Here is a 15,849-nt window from a genome sequence, read left to right as displayed (position 1 = left end):
CACAAGTAATACAACTGATCTATTACCGGTGTGACCATACCTTCATTTTTAAATGGTCTGAGAACAATAACGTTGGCAGGGCAATTCAAGCATAGCCAATATGCGATGATAATGTATTGGGCCTATAGTCTACTATAGCCTACTATAACCTATAGCCTACTGCAGAAACCTGTTTTTAATAGGTTTATGTTGCATAGGCTTATGTTTTCTAAGTCATGTTAAAAACAAATATGTGCAGTAGATCTCGACCTGCATTTTGACACAGAAAAAGTTTGTGACCACTGTAATAAAGGACTGAATGACTGATCTCTTGATGTTCTTGAAGAGACAATGCTACAGTTTTTCAACGTAGTGCTTCTCAATAGGAAAACAGTGCTTTTACAAAAGGTAGAAATATAATATTCAACAAATTACTTTGTCATTTCAGTGACAGGTATTTGTTTCAAAATGTTTGCCTTTTAAACAAAATCTTTCCAGAGTTAATAGTTTCAAGTGCTCAGCATGTGCTTAAAAAGTAGCTAGAATTCACATGGGCCCAATATAGACTTGATCTCAATCAATGAAAAAAAAAAAGCTTTTCTGATGCCCCTAAATTTTATGTTGTGCTCCGGTGCTACCAATAAACATTTTTAATTTACAGCTCTGTTGCCACCTGGCTACAGGGTCGTATAGCCATGGGTTACGTTGACATTTGTCTGGGGTTAATTAACGTGGCTTTGGGCAGAACCTATTGATCACAACTCTAGTTGTTTTATGGCCCCTTCTAAAAATCTGCTGCTTCTAGAGGAGCTGTGAAACCAACAGAGGCCACCCAGCAAGGCGGGGACGGCCCAAATGAGTTGAACTGATTTTATCAGCAAATCAGAAACGTTCTCTGAGAGGGAGGGGATTGCAAAAAAACAAAAAATGCATAAAATGTCTTTTAAGGGCGCCGGCCGAACTGAAGCATGCTGACACCTTTAGGGACTTTGGAAAGGGGACCTTACCCCTCCCTCGTAGCTAGTTGATATAGTGGCGAGGATCAATTCTCATCACGACAGATACACAAAATACTGTCCCACCACAAAGCCCCCCTCCCATGGTTGTTTTTCTCCACTGAAGACCAGAGCCAGGTGACCTGATTCACTGACGTGCACAGTGCCGAGAACCAAACAAAGCTTAGGGGCCCGGGGAAAATCAGAGGCTCAGAAAGAAGGGGGTAAGCGTAGGTGGAGGCATGTTGTTGCTTGTCCCTGTCCACCCAACTCTGGAGATACGTTTGAAAACGAACTGCCGTCAAATAGAGGATTTGGCCTCAATCTTTAAACGTTAGTCATTCACGAGTATCACTTCTCTCTGAGTCATAGTTTACAAAGGTAACTTTTAATTAGATACCTTAGCACCAGTGCCCGGGAAATATATCATTAACATCCTTGCAATATGGTAATTTTGCCAGAAATTGCATGATCAAGGGCATCTTGCGTAATGTTGACAGCTTGTGAACAAGGTTCCAGGAAATCAGTCAGAGAAGTGTGATTTGTTATATATAAAAGTGCTTAGGATTGTATCACCTTATCATTCAGATACAGTATGACTGCCCACAATGATCAACATGGAAGAGTGTATGGCAACGTGTTATTATGTGATGCCTGTCCCCATTTTGACATGCCACAGCGGTCAGTTTCCCTATTCAAATGATAACAAACAGTGTGTTTGTGTCCTTCTTATGGTTACTGTTTTTGTAGCCTTTAGGGAACAAGACATGGTAAACAAGACGACAAGACTTGCAGGGTGCTATTAAATCAAAACAGTTCACAGGGTTTCCAAGAGCAGTTCAAAACGTTGCTGTTAAGTTTCTTCTTCCGATGTCCATTCAGTGTTGCAGGGAGATTCAATAGCACACAACGCAAGCTAATAGTTTGTTTGGGAAAATGACTGCATACTGTATAACCCTTATTGAAAGGGTCTTCCTGTGAAAATATGTGTTAGGGGACTGTGGGGGTGTTTTGGAACCGACAGACTGTCGCTGTTCGTCTTTTCGACTGTATGTGTGTGTGAATTGACACTTCTTCGCTCCTTCCCCCCTACAGAAAGATGTGAGGGCTGACCCTGAAGCTGTCCAGCAAGTGGCTGAGGCTACAGACAACCTTCTGGAGAGCCTGGGGTCCCTGGCCATTGAGGTGGGCATCACTCTCTTCAATACACTAAACACATTTCTGACAACTAGAAAGTTTTCTGCTGCTGCTGCCTCATTTCCTAGCAGGCTCTCTCATGCATTGAAAATGGTTATGGTCTTACATTTGGTCATTACGGTTATTGAGGTTAACCTCGTCATTTAGAAGCATTATCAGTTGTTCGATGTGTCACCAGACGGAGACCCACAGAATAAGCGCCCTCGTAGCCAAGTGCATTTCCTGGTATTTTGTCCATGTTTTGTTTTATGTCGACCATAATGAGCTCCCCTACCTTGGGTCAGCAGCGAAGCAGGTTACTCTTGGCACGGCCACAGACAGAACCTTAGATGTATAGGATGAAAACATCAAGGGAGTTTCTTTATCCCATCATTACAAGATGGCCGCCAAGAGCCCCCCTCCCCGACCTCATTTCCCCTTACTGTACTTCTTGCATCTGGTCTTCTTTGAAGCTCCACAGCATAAGGAAGTAGAGGCTGGACTAAAACTGTATGTAATGTTTTTCTGCCCCCTTCAACTCCCTCCTGTTTGTTGCCTGATAACCTTCTGACCCAATTTGTTTAGATTTGTTTGGAATTGTCCCCTAGACGTTTGAGCCACAGCTAAATGTCGAGGACAACTGTTTATCAATGTTCTAATGTGATGATAATCACAGTTTTCTCATGTGAAAAGATAAACAGAATGGGATGGAGGCATTACACCTATTTCTATGAAGTCTGGTACTTGTAGGTCTGACACATTTATATGTTTCAGTTTGAACAGGAGAATTTCTCTAGTCTTGCTATGTGTTCTCGCTATTTTCTTGCTTTGTCAGTTCTACTCTCCTCCACAGCGGTAGAAAAAGGCCCTTGTAAGTGACTTGGCAGTAACTGTATAGGTATCCAGTGTCTCTGAGTCCAGATAGAAAAGCTCCTTTTTTTCCTTGGGAGATAGATGACTGGGAACAGCTGAACAAAGAGGACAGGCTTTCTAAACAAGTTAGCGGCTGGTCAGCATTTACCCAAAGGAAAATTGACTCAAGTTGACTGATTTACACTACGAGGTGAATGCATGCCCCTATGACAACCACCAGGAGGTTTTAAGACTCGCTCGACCTTACCCAAGTATGTTGGCTGTGTTTTCTCAACCAATCAGTGCTCTGTTGAATACTTTGGGGCAATTCCACAGTAAGAGTGATGCTAAGACTCAGATTTGTGTCGCTTTAAAATGTATGCCAAACAAAAGCAATGATTGCAAAGTTAAACGAACCATACGACTCTATGCACAATGACGACTTTTAATAATTTCCACCTAGAATTTCACAAGAACACATTTGCTTGAAGAACAGTGCAGATGCAAAGTTTGGTAAGTGAATGACGGCACAAACAGCACAAACCGCCATTCTGTTACCAAACTTGGCATCTGCGCTGTTCTTCATGTAAATATGTTTTTGTAAAATATTCAGTCGCAGCATCATTCTGTTATCGTGGAATTACCCTTTACTTACAATAATAACATTTACTTAAATCAATCAATCAAATCAATAAGAATAACCCCTATAAGTATACCTTGATTCTTATGTTCGCAAACCAATACAGATGTGGGATCATATTCTGAGCCAGTTTGCTACAGCAGGAACATAATCCTGCAGCTACAGGAAATGTGAATTATTAGGTGGATTATAATGAATGGACATTTTAGTAGGGGCTGATACATTTTTTGTGAGGGCAAATCAAGTCAGACATTTCTAAGTGTAAATTACAAACTATATACGCCTTTTTAAAACTCAAATACAGTACAAGTTAGCATTTCCTGCTGTGCATGAAAATTCTCAACAACAAAAAGAGTGATCAAATTAAGACCCTACATCTGTATGTTGCAGCTGCATACCCATGTCATAAGCTATGTATGGTGTACAGTCTTTAGGGCAATTACACTTAAGAGTTTCTAAAACAACTCCAGCACTCTGTAAACACAAACGTTGTTGTTCTTTGTTCTCTGCTAAGCCCAACAATGTATCTGAAGATGTCAAGAAACTCTAAGTCAATAAATATGACTTGGTTTGGCACATTACCCTGGAGTTATGTAGTGGTATGGACCCTCCTACCCCAACCAACGCCCTAGAAACAACTCACGAGGGGTCCAAGAGCTGCTGTCATATGGTTATGACTGTTTGTGTGAGAGTTCAGTGTGTACAGCTGTTTCCCCGCATCTCTCGGCGCCGCGCGCGCAGCACACACACACACACACACACACACACACACACACACACACACACACACACACACACACACACACACACACACACACACACACACACACACACACACACACACACACAACACAACACCCACACACACACAACACACACACACACACCCACACACACACACACACACACACACACACACACACACACACACACACACACACGCGGTGCGTGCGCGTTGCCCGGGCTAAATTGGAAGCATGTGACTGCCTTCTTGCTGATGTGGCCAGGCTGAGTCAGGTCCATCTGTACGGAGAGGAGGGAAGGGGAGGAGATGGAAGGGCCTGACTGGCATGTATGTAACCACATGGTCAACTAGACTCTGGGAGAGTCGCCAGTCGGTATCACCTCTCTCCTCCTCTGCCTCACTGATGAATGACCGAGTCATCTTTTCCCTCAAGCACTTATTTGGTTCTCTTAATCCTGACTTTCCTTGTTTCCTCATGCTGGGTGAGGATATCAGCGTTAGAGAGAGAGAAAAATAAGGATAGAAATAGAGAGTGAGAGAGAAGAGGGCCAACGTAGAATGTCAAATCTGCCACAAAAGATTCTAGCTTTTCTGTGCAGACGTAAGAGTGTACATTTGTTAGTACTGTATTGTGTTAATGTTGTTACAAGGTGTTGGGCATTACGGGGAATTAGGACAGTTAGCACACAAGCTTTTCAGGCTTCTTGTGAGATCTGTTGTTGTGTTTTCAATGCTCCTAGTCTTCTCAGAGTCTCTACCTTTTTATAATCCGGTATCAAAATCAAATTGTGACCAGAAATGCAAGGCAGCAAAATTAAGTTGTTGTAAAATGCTCTGGTAAGCCGAACTAAGAACCAAGGTAGCCAATAGCATAATAGATCAATAAAGCATTAATAGACAAGGGGGTGTGATTGATGATGGTTTTTGCATGGCTGTGTTGAGGTCATATGTAGAATGTGAAGCCTGAAGTATCCATCTGTCCACATACAGGAAGTAATTCCATCACATTGACAAGTTGCCTCATAACAATATGTATCCATGTCAACAAGCTGGTCTCGAATCACAATGAACTGCTCCAAATCCAGGTCACAGTCCCACCTGCATCCTACAAGATGACCCCCTGACCCCATTTGCTAACATCACAACCCCTTGTGTCCAAATTAGCTGGCCAGCATGAAGAGTTGGAGCGACCTGCGTAACGAGATCATCTTCCTCACTGAGAACGCCACGTCCTCCCCCAGCCACATGTACCAGGCCGTGTCGCGCATCGTCTGTGGCCACCCCGAGGGTGGCGGACTAAAGATCAAGTCCCTCAACTGGTACGAGGACAGCAACTACAAGGCCCTGTTCGGCAACCACAACACAACCGACGGGGAGGAACCTATCTCTGCCTACGACAACGCATCCAGTAAGCAACTTCTTCTTCGTGGTTATCTATTCCCTGATTGTCAAAACTGTTTTGAGGATTGTTGTGACATCCTGGTCTAGACTGGACGTCATTGTTCCTTCTGTGACCCCTGCAGCTCCATACTGCAATGCAATGATGAGGAACATGGAGTCCAGCCCTGTATCCAGGATGATCTGGCAGGCCCTGAAGCCTTTGCTCATGGGCAAGATCCTATATACCCCTGCCACTCCCGCCACACAGAAGATCATCCACGAGGTGGGTATCAGTAATATTATACAACTTAGCTACAGCACATTGCTGCACTTCATCCAGAGTTCATTTCGGTGTTAAGTAGTAGTTTTACTTTAGCTTGTCTTAAGCAGAACACTAACTGTCCCACTCTCGCCCTCTTCCGCAGGTGAACAAAACGTTCCAGGAGCTGGGGGTCCTCAGAGAGCTGGGGGGCATGTGGGAGGAGGTGAGGCCCAAGGCCTGGACCTTCATGGAGAGTAGCGAACAGATGGACCTAGTAAGGGTATGTCTGACTTATCTGTTGTCTCTAATACAGCCAACATCACACTTACACTTAGTGTACAACACTTTAGGAACACCTGCTCTTTCCATGACATAGACTGACCAGGTAAAAGCTATGATCCCTTACTGATGTCACTTGTTAAATCCACTTCAATCAGTGTAGATGAAGGGGAGGAGACAGGTTAAAGAAGGATTTTTAAGCCTTGAGACAATTGAAACATGGATTGTGCATGTGTGCCATTCAGAGGGTGAATAGGCAAGACCAGAGGTGTCAAACTCATTCCATGGAGGGCTTAGTGTTAAGACCTAGACAACCAGGTGAGGGGAGTTTTTTTTACTAAATAATGACCTTAATTCATCAATCAAGTACAAAGGAGGAGCGAAAACACCCAGACAAATTGAGGCTGTTCTGAGGGCAAAAGGGGGGGGGGGGGGTGTTCCTAATGTTTGGTATACTCAAGGACCGAGCACGCCCCCATTCTCATCGACAGGGCTGTAGTGGAGCAGGTTGAGAGCTTCAAGTTCCTTGGCGTTCACATCACCAACAAACTAACATGGTCCAAGCACACCAAGACAGTCATCAAGAGGGCACGACAAAACCTATTCCCCCTCAGGAGATTGAAAAGATTTGGCATGGGGTCAAGCTTCCTGCCATCCAGGACCTCTATACCAGGCGGTGTCTGAGGAAGGTCCTAAAAATTGTCAAAGACTCCAGCCACCCTAGTCATAGACTGTTCTCTCTGCTACCGCACAGCAAGCAGTACCGGAGCGCCAAGTCTAGGTCCAAGAGGCTTCTAAACAGCTTCTACCCCCAAGCCATAATACTCCTGAACATCTAATCAAATGGCTACCCAGACTAATTGCATTGCCCCCCCCCCCCCCCTTTTACACTGTTGCTACTTTGTTATTATCTATGCATAGTGACTTTAATAACTCTACCTACATGTACATATTACCTCAATTACCTCGACTAACCGGTGCACCTGCACATTGACTCTGTACCGGTTCACCATGCTCAAAGGGATATTAAAATGTCTGCTTTTTTAAATGTTTACCCAGTTACCAATAGGCGCCCTTTGCAAGGCATTGAAAAACCTCCCTGGTCTTTGTGATTGAATCTGTGTTTGAAATTCACTGCTCGACTGAGGAACCTTACAGATAATTGTATGTGTGGGGTACAGAGATGAGGCAGTCATTTAAAAATCACGTTAAACACAATAATTGGACACAAAGTGAGACCATGCAACTTATTATGTGATTTGTTTGGTACATTTTTACTCCTGAACTTATTTAGGTTTGCCATAACAATGGGGTTGAATACTTATTGACYCAAGACATTTCAGCTTTTCGCATTTCCACTTTGACATTATGGGGTATTGTGTGTAGGCCAGTGACACAAWATCTCAATGTAATATATTTTAAATTCAGGCTGTAACACAACAAAATGTGGAAAAAGTCAAGGGGTGTGAATACTTTCTGAAGGCACTCTATGTTACCCTTGTAGGGCACCTTTGAAATGAGTTTGGAATGGCATCAGTACATAGTAACTCAGAGACACACCCAGGACATGACACAGTAACATAGCAAAACAAGAAAATACATGATTATAAAGTAACGTGGTGGTGAGCAGCCCTTTCAGATGGTCAACACTGGCATCTTGTGGAGGGATGCGGGAGGGTGCCACAAAGTCCTCAGCTACTCACAGCTACTTTCCTGCTCTTCCTCCCTCTCTCCCAGACCCTACTGAAGAACAATGGCACCGCCAGGTTCTTCACCTCCCAACTGGCGGGCACAGAGTGGACCGTGGAGGATGTCTCCAACTTCCTGACCAAACATTCAGAGGACACACGTCCCCACGGCACCGCCTTCACCTGGAGGGAAGTCTTCAACGAGACGGACCAGGCCATCATGAGCATATCCCGCTTCATGGAGGTCAGTGTCTCTCTTTCTTCGCCTGTATGTCTGTCCGTTTGTCTCCGTCGTTGTCTGTATCGTCTTTGTCTGTCTGTATCTCTTAGTCACTTTCTCAGTCCCAGAAAAAAAAATCCCTTTCTGGTGAAATCACTATTCAGCACCTTCTGCAATACATACTTCTGCATCAAGTGAAACTGGACCAGAGCTTTGGTTCTGAAGGTTTTCATTCCAGCCATAGCCCTCTCTGAGGAAACAGTAGTCAGTGGCAGCCATTTTTTCTTTGTCCCAACCTCTTCCTCTGTATAAAGGGAAATTACAAATAAAAACACAGTTGGACCAGCTAGCTATGAACTTGACGAACTCTCCATTTAAAGCCTCCCCATCCCTCCTTTCAGCATGTGAATGGATCTGCTTCAATGGAAAACAGCACACTCAGTAGTCMTGGCCAAGACCAGATGAGGATAGGCCTTTAACGGATGTGTTTGTTTGTTTACAGTGTGTAAACCTGGATAAGATGGAGCCCGTGGCCAACGAGGAAAGGATGGTCAACAAATCCATGGCACTCCTGGACGACAGGAAGTTCTGGGCGGGGATCGTGTTTCCCGACATTGAGGSCAACAGCTCTGAACTGCCGGCCATTGTCAACTACAAGATCCGCATGGACATTGATAATGTGGAGCGCACCAACAAGATCAAAGACGGGTAATGTTGATTCAAAGCTTCCCAATCTACCTACTAGATGTATTGGACAGTGTTTTATGTCTGTGCCATTGGGTCCATTTTGAACATTCACTTTGTTTGTTGTGGAGAGGGGTCACTTTCAATTTGTTTTGTTTTGTTGGTAAAATAATAATTTGATGTGAACATTGCTTTTGCTCTCTCCTTACAGATATTGGGACCCCGGTCCTCGTGCCGACCCCTTTGAGGACCTGCGCTACATCTGGGGCGGCTTCTCTTACCTCCAGGACATCATCGAACACAGCATCATCACGGTAGTGACTGGCGCCAAGCAGAAGACGGGAGTCTACATCCAACAGATGCCCTACCCCTGCTACGTGGACGACATGTGAGTCACACCGAGCAGGATTTGACCTTATTCACCGCCTTTAGACCTGGAATCTGTCTTGAACGGCAGCATACCACAAGCTTAACTGCAAGGCTTCAAAATGGCTTCCATTTCCTCCTTTGACCAGCTTCCTGCGGGTGATGAGTCGCTCCATGCCCCTCTTCATGACCCTGGCCTGGATGTACTCTGTGGCCATCATCATCAAGAGTGTGGTTTACGAGAAGGAGGCGAGGCTCAAGGAGACCATGAGGATCATGGGATTGGACAACGGCATCCTGTGGTTCAGCTGGTTCATCAGCAGCCTCATCCCCCTGCTCATCTCCGCCAGTCTGCTGGTGGTGCTGCTCAAGGTGCTGCGTACCAGGATTTAGCATGAAGACAATGTTTAGTATTGCGCTATTTCACTGATATCAGTATTGCAATGTTTCAGTGATAATAGCCTTTATCGATATTTCATGTTGACGTGAGCCTTGACTCGATCAGACAGTGAATTTTCTCTCGCAATAATTGTACCACGCTCATCCCAACTATGAACTAACCATTGAGCATCCTCTTCTCGCTCTCCTACTATCAGATGGGGAACCTGCTGCCCTACAGTGACCCCGGTGTCATCTTCCTGTTCCTGGGTTCCTTCGCCGTGGTAACCATCATGCAGTGCTTCCTCATCAGCACCATGTTTGCCCGTGCCAACCTGGCGGCGGCCTGTGGGGGTATCATCTATTTCACCCTCTACCTGCCCTACGTCCTCTGTGTGGCCTGGCAGGACTACGTGGGCTTTGGGGCAAAAATAGTCGCTGTGAGTCATGCTTTTATATCTAGTCGAGTTTTTGAGTTGGTGGTTGTCCACGGTACATTTTATGAGAGGAGCCGCTGTCATTAAGTACAGTGTCACTACAAATAGGGAAGCTTTTTTCTTCTTTTGGCACATCACTGACTTTTTGGGCTTCAGGCTCAGCATCTTATTGGCATTGGTGTTGCATGTGATGTTAAACAACTCTCTCTCTCTCTATCTCTCTCTCTCTCTACAGAGCCTGCTGTCCCCGGTGGCCTTTGGCTTTGGCTGTGAGTACTTTGCCCTGTTCGAAGAGCAGGGCATCGGCATCCAATGGAACAACCTGTTCAACAGCCCCATGGAGGAGGATGACTTCAGCCTGACCACCGCCATCATCATGATGTACTTTGACTCCTTCCTCTACATGGTGATGACCTGGTACATCGAGTCCGTCTTCCCCGGTAGGTGTCCGTGAACTGAACGGTTCCACCATAATGGATCCGTTTGGGTCCCATTTTGATGGGCTTATGTTGAGGCCATTTCCATTGTATTGTTTTGTTTTGTGTTGCATTGTTTTGTTGTCGGCGTTGTCTAAATGTATGTGTTTATTGTGGTCTCCTTCAGGTCAATATGGTATTCCCAGGCCCTGGTACTTCCTCTTCACCAAGTCCTACTGGTTTGGAGAAGGAGATAACAGGAAGACTGACTTCAGTCAGAACAAGAGAAGGAACTGTGAAGGTAAAACCCAGATTTAACGCTGATGCAGAGCAACTGAGTATCCACAAGGTGGCGATATAGATCCGGCACAAAATGTGGTGCGGTTGTGAGAGCGAATTCATTTGAGTAGTTATGTGTGTTTTCAAGGAAAGGAAAACGGGATGGTCATTGTACCCCATTTGATGGACATTGTGTTGTGTCTCCAGCTGTCTGTATAGAGGAAGAGCCAGCCCACCTGAAACCTGGAGTCTTCATAGAGAACCTAGTCAAGGTGTACCCGCACGGGAAGAAGCTGGCTGTGGACGGGCTGACTCTGGGCTTCTACGAGGGACAGATCACCTCTTTCTTGGGCCACAACGGAGCAGGGAAAACCACCACCATGTAAATGCAATAACGCACAAGTAGTTCCATCTGTGAACAAAAGCCCACACAAAAGCCCACAATTGAGTTGAATGTTAAGTTGATACAATTTTAATGGAGTAATCTAATATTTGCACCTTTGTCTGATTCAGGTCGATTCTAACGGGACTGTTTCCCCCTACCTCTGGCACTGCTTACATCATGGGCAAAGACATCCGATCGGAGCTGAGCGCTATTCGACAGAGTCTGGGCGTTTGTCCACAGCACAATGTTCTCTTCAGCATGTAAGTGTTCCCAATCTATCATATTAACCACCAGTTGTTACAGAGAGTTAATTCTAAATGACCAAAAGCATTTAAGTAAATAGTTAAATTGTTTTCTTATGAGTAGTTGTTGTGTGGTGTTTTTGGGCTTTGACCAGGCTGACCGTCGAGGAGCACATCTGGTTTTACGCTCGTCTGAAGGGTCTATCTGAGGAACAGGTGAAGTCTGAGATCGAACAGATCCTGATAGACACTGGCCTGCCGCACAAACGCACTTCCAAGACCAGCACACTGTCCGGAGGGATGCAGAGGAAGCTCTCTGTGGCTCTGGCCTTCGTCGGCGGATCAAAGGTTGTGATTCTGGATGAGCCCACCGCTGGGGTCGACCCCTACGCCCGCCGGGGCATCTGGGACCTCCTGCTCCATTATCGTCAAGGTAACCACTAAATCTTTACCTATTTTTATCATCTATGCTTAAGAAACGTCTGAAGAAATGAAACCATTTAGCTGTTGGGGAGTTCTGTGTGGTAACTGACTGTTTCCCTGCTCCTCTCTAGGTCGTACCATCATCCTCTCCACCCACCACATGGATGAGGCGGACATATTGGGCGACCGCATCGCCATAATCTCCCATGGCAAGCTTTGCTGCGTGGGCTCCTCCCTCTTCCTGAAGAACCAGCTAGGTACAGGCTACTATCTGACCCTGGTCAAGAAGGGCCCAGAACCTTCCCTCAGCTCCTTCCACAATTCCTCCAGCACCGTCTCCTTCACTAAGAAGGAGGAAGATTGTCCCTCTGAGAGCAGCTCTGACGCAGGCCTTGGCAGCGAACACGAGAGCGAAGCGGCCACCATCGGTAAGCATTTGACACATCATCGTCATAATCCTATGGCAAAGGAAATAGGCCATTGCAATACAGCATGGTATGTTGTCATATGAATGACCTTTTGTTTATGACACTCAATCTTTGTGCAACCCATAGAAACTGCCCAGGCTGCATCCATCTGTGAAAGTGCCTTCGTGCCCCCCGATGTCTCCCTGATCTCCAGCCTGATCTTCAAGCATGTCCCAGCCGCCCGCATGGTGGAAGACCTGGGCCACGAGCTCACTTACATACTGCCCTATGGCGCAGCCAAGGACGGCGCCTTCGTGGAGCTCTTCAAGGACATGGACGACCGTCTCCCCGACCTAGGCATCTCCAGCTACGGTGTCTCCGACACCACCCTGGAAGAGGTACTGGAATTGATTGTTGAATAGATCATGTGTTGGATTTACATAGTGTGCTTTTCCTGAAAGGGCTTAACATTTTAGAAATAGCCCAAAAACCCGCCACCCACAACCAATACATGTTATACCCACAACATAGTTTTCAAAGTAGCACAAAATGTCAGGAAAATCGAGAACATGGCAACCCTGGCTGTGAGCCTATGGGGTATAGTGTGTTTGATTCCTTTTTTATATATCTCGTCCTTGTAGATTTTCCTGAAAGTGGCAGAGGACAATGGAGTAGACACTGAACTCCCCTCTGACGGTACCCTCCCCATGCCCAGACGTCGCATACATCATGCTTTCGGTGGAGGAAATGCCTTTGGTGGAGACCACCAGAGCTGCCTTAGACCCCAGATAGACGACGACAACAATGACCATAACGACTCGGACGCATACCCAGAATCCAGAGAGACAGACTTCCTGAACGGCTCGGACGGTAAAGGCTCCTACCAGGTGAAAGGCTGGAGTCTGACGAGGCAGCAGTTTGTCGCCTTGATATGGAAGAGGTTCCTGTATGCTCAACGCTCCAGAAAAGGTTTCTTTGCTCAGATTGTGCTCCCTGCGGTGTTCGTTTGCGTCGCCCTGGTCTTCAGTTTAATCGTCCCGCCCTTTGGAAAATACCCCAGTCTGGAGCTGCAGCCGTGGATGTACGAAGAACAGTCCCTCTTCATCAGTGATGACGCCCCTGAAGATGCCAACACACAGCGGTTATTAAGTGCCCTCACCGAAGGCCCTGGGTTTGGAACGCGTTGCATGGAAGGACAGCCTATAACGTGAGTCTTAATATGTCAGGGTTTCATAAAATAGCTATTTGTTAGTTTCCATTCGCACCATTTCTCCTGTCTTTAAGGAAATAAAGATGACGGATAGGGACATATTTTCAATGTTCTTTTGGAGATAAGGACTCTCAATCTCTCTCTCCCTCTCTCTCAGTGACTCTCACTGTACGATGGGTGATGAGGACTGGACCATACCGGAGGTTCCGGAGAGCCTTCTGGAACTGTTCCGCACAGGCAACTGGACCATGGAGGAGCCGTCCCCCACATGTGCCTGCAGCTGTGACGGCCGCAAAAAAATGCTCCCTGAGTGTCCTACTGGAGCCGGAGGACTGCCACCACCCCAGATGAAGATCAGCGAGACAGACACCCTGCAAAACCTGACTGGGAGAAACATCTCTGACTACCTAGTAAAGACCTATGCAGAGATCATTGGGAAAAGGTATAACTTTCATATATTTCATGTCTTTTATCTCTCTTATAACAGCGTTATGACATAGCATGCACAATAATTGAGTTGTACAAGCCTTTTTGTATACATGTCCAGCCTAAATTGACATTCAATAATAATGCTTCATTTTATCTTTTCACAGTTTGAACAACAAGATCTTTGTGAATGAATTTAGGTACGGTGGCTTCTCATTGGGCGCCAGGAGCACTCAGGTCCTCCCCCCAGCTGGCGAGGTTGATGACGCTATCGCTCGAGTGAGGAAGATTTTTGAATTGGAGAAGGTGAGACTTCCATTCATTCATTCATTCATTCATTCATTCATTCCCACATTCATAGAACCTCAGTTTCTGCCACTGAACACAACATCACTGCCACCAATCTAAACCAATCTAAACCATTCTTTATCTTCAGGGTGCTGCCGCGGACCGATTCCTGGCGAGCTTGTCTAGCTTCATCAATGGTCTGGACACCAAGAACAATGTCAAGATTTGGTTCAACAACAAGGGGTGGCACAGCATGGGAGCCTTTCTCAACGTGATGAACAACGGCATCCTGCGCGCCAACCTGCCCCCTGGCCAGGACCCCAGCAAGTTTGGCATCCGCACCTTCAACCACCCTCTCAACCTCACCAAGGAGCAGCTGTCCCAGGTGGCACTGTAAGTACCCACGCCACGGGCATCTTGGAACAATGACATCACTGAAGTCATTTACCTAGTTTATGTAAATGGCCTAGTAGAAGGTGGAGTTTGAAAAAGTGTGCCAAACATAATATACTCACCTTTCTGTGTCCACGGACCACCTAACCCCCCCTCCTCTGTAGGATGACCACCTCAGTGGACGTGCTGGTGTCCATCTGCGTGATCTTCGCCATGTCCTTCGTCCCAGCCAGCTTCGTAGTCTTCCTCATCCAGGAGAGAGTGAGCAAGGCCAAGCACATGCAGTTCATCAGCGGCGTGCAGCCCCTGCTCTACTGGACGGCCAACTTCATCTGGGATATGGTGAGAACGCATAGTGTTTTTTATTTATTTCACCTTTATTTAACCAGGTAGGCAAGTTGAGAACAAGTTCTCATTTACAATTGCGACCTGTGTTAGCCTTTCTATGAGCTTACAATATAAACTCCAACGCGAAAGGTACTGTTTACTTGAATTTTAGTCATGTCAGCACGATGTAATAGCAGTTTACATACTTTGTGTTTTTCTTCCTCTCCCTCAGTCCACTCAAACGTTTCTTCTTTATTTGGGGCGGCAGGTAGCCTAGTGGTTAGAGCGTTGGGCCAGTAACCTAAAAGTTGCTAGATCGAATACCCTGCTGACAAGGTAAAAATCTGTCGTTCTGCCCCTGAACAAGGCAGTTAACCCACTGTTCCTAGGCCGTCATTGTAAATAAGAATTTGTTCTTTACTGACTTGCCTAGTTAAATAAAAGGTTAAATAAAATTCAAATTAAAAAATATTTCCCATGGGCTTCTCCCGAGTGCCTGGAATACGACTACATTAAGCCCCTTACAATAGCGGCCATTTTGAGTGTTTCTTTTGCGCATTTAGCAGCTGTTTTCTACTATTGTTAAAGCGCTACATGAACATCATTCATTTTATTGATTGACCGCTAACCTTGTCATCTCGTTTGTGTTGCAGTGTAACTACATCGTCCCGGCGACGCTCGTCATCATCATCTTTGTCTGCTTCCAACAAAAAGCCTACGTGTCGTCCACCAACCTGCCAGTGCTGGCCCTGCTGCTGCTCCTCTATGGCTGGTCTATCACTCCTCTGATGTACCCGGCGTCCTTCTTCTTTAAGATCCCCAGCACGGCCTACGTGGTGCTCACCTCCGTCAACATCCTCATCGGCATCAACGGCAGCATCTCCACCTTTGTCATGGAGCTCTTTGGGAACAACGTAAGTGACACCACACATTTGCTGCATAACGTGGTGTGCTCATCCTAACCATATTGTA

The 15,849-nt window shown here is 45.9% G+C and overlaps 1 protein-coding gene across 1 annotated transcript in view; it reads left to right on the top strand.

The window, feature by feature from the left end:
* Positions 1-15,849, top strand: part of LOC111967529 (phospholipid-transporting ATPase ABCA1-like) — a 44,651-nt gene that overhangs the window by 23,227 nt on the left and 5,575 nt on the right. The window contains exons 8-29 of the mRNA XM_023992618.2: positions 2,070-2,159; positions 5,552-5,795; positions 5,911-6,050; positions 6,193-6,309; positions 8,046-8,240; positions 8,719-8,924; positions 9,112-9,288; positions 9,416-9,638; positions 9,863-10,084; positions 10,317-10,521; positions 10,685-10,798; positions 10,984-11,158; positions 11,290-11,421; positions 11,559-11,836; positions 11,958-12,254; positions 12,381-12,631; positions 12,875-13,440; positions 13,601-13,885; positions 14,037-14,175; positions 14,306-14,550; positions 14,715-14,892; positions 15,531-15,791. Coding sequence (XP_023848386.1) covers positions 2,070-2,159; positions 5,552-5,795; positions 5,911-6,050; positions 6,193-6,309; positions 8,046-8,240; positions 8,719-8,924; positions 9,112-9,288; positions 9,416-9,638; positions 9,863-10,084; positions 10,317-10,521; positions 10,685-10,798; positions 10,984-11,158; positions 11,290-11,421; positions 11,559-11,836; positions 11,958-12,254; positions 12,381-12,631; positions 12,875-13,440; positions 13,601-13,885; positions 14,037-14,175; positions 14,306-14,550; positions 14,715-14,892; positions 15,531-15,791 — 4,740 coding nt within the window. The remainder of the gene's footprint in view (positions 1-2,069; positions 2,160-5,551; positions 5,796-5,910; positions 6,051-6,192; positions 6,310-8,045; positions 8,241-8,718; positions 8,925-9,111; positions 9,289-9,415; positions 9,639-9,862; positions 10,085-10,316; positions 10,522-10,684; positions 10,799-10,983; positions 11,159-11,289; positions 11,422-11,558; positions 11,837-11,957; positions 12,255-12,380; positions 12,632-12,874; positions 13,441-13,600; positions 13,886-14,036; positions 14,176-14,305; positions 14,551-14,714; positions 14,893-15,530; positions 15,792-15,849) is intronic.

Source organism: Salvelinus sp. IW2-2015, linkage group LG8 (genome assembly GCF_002910315.2).
Source record: "Salvelinus sp. IW2-2015 linkage group LG8, ASM291031v2, whole genome shotgun sequence".
Lineage (NCBI taxonomy): Eukaryota > Metazoa > Chordata > Actinopteri > Salmoniformes > Salmonidae > Salvelinus > Salvelinus sp. IW2-2015.
This window is presented reverse-complemented; position numbering and strand designations above follow the sequence as displayed.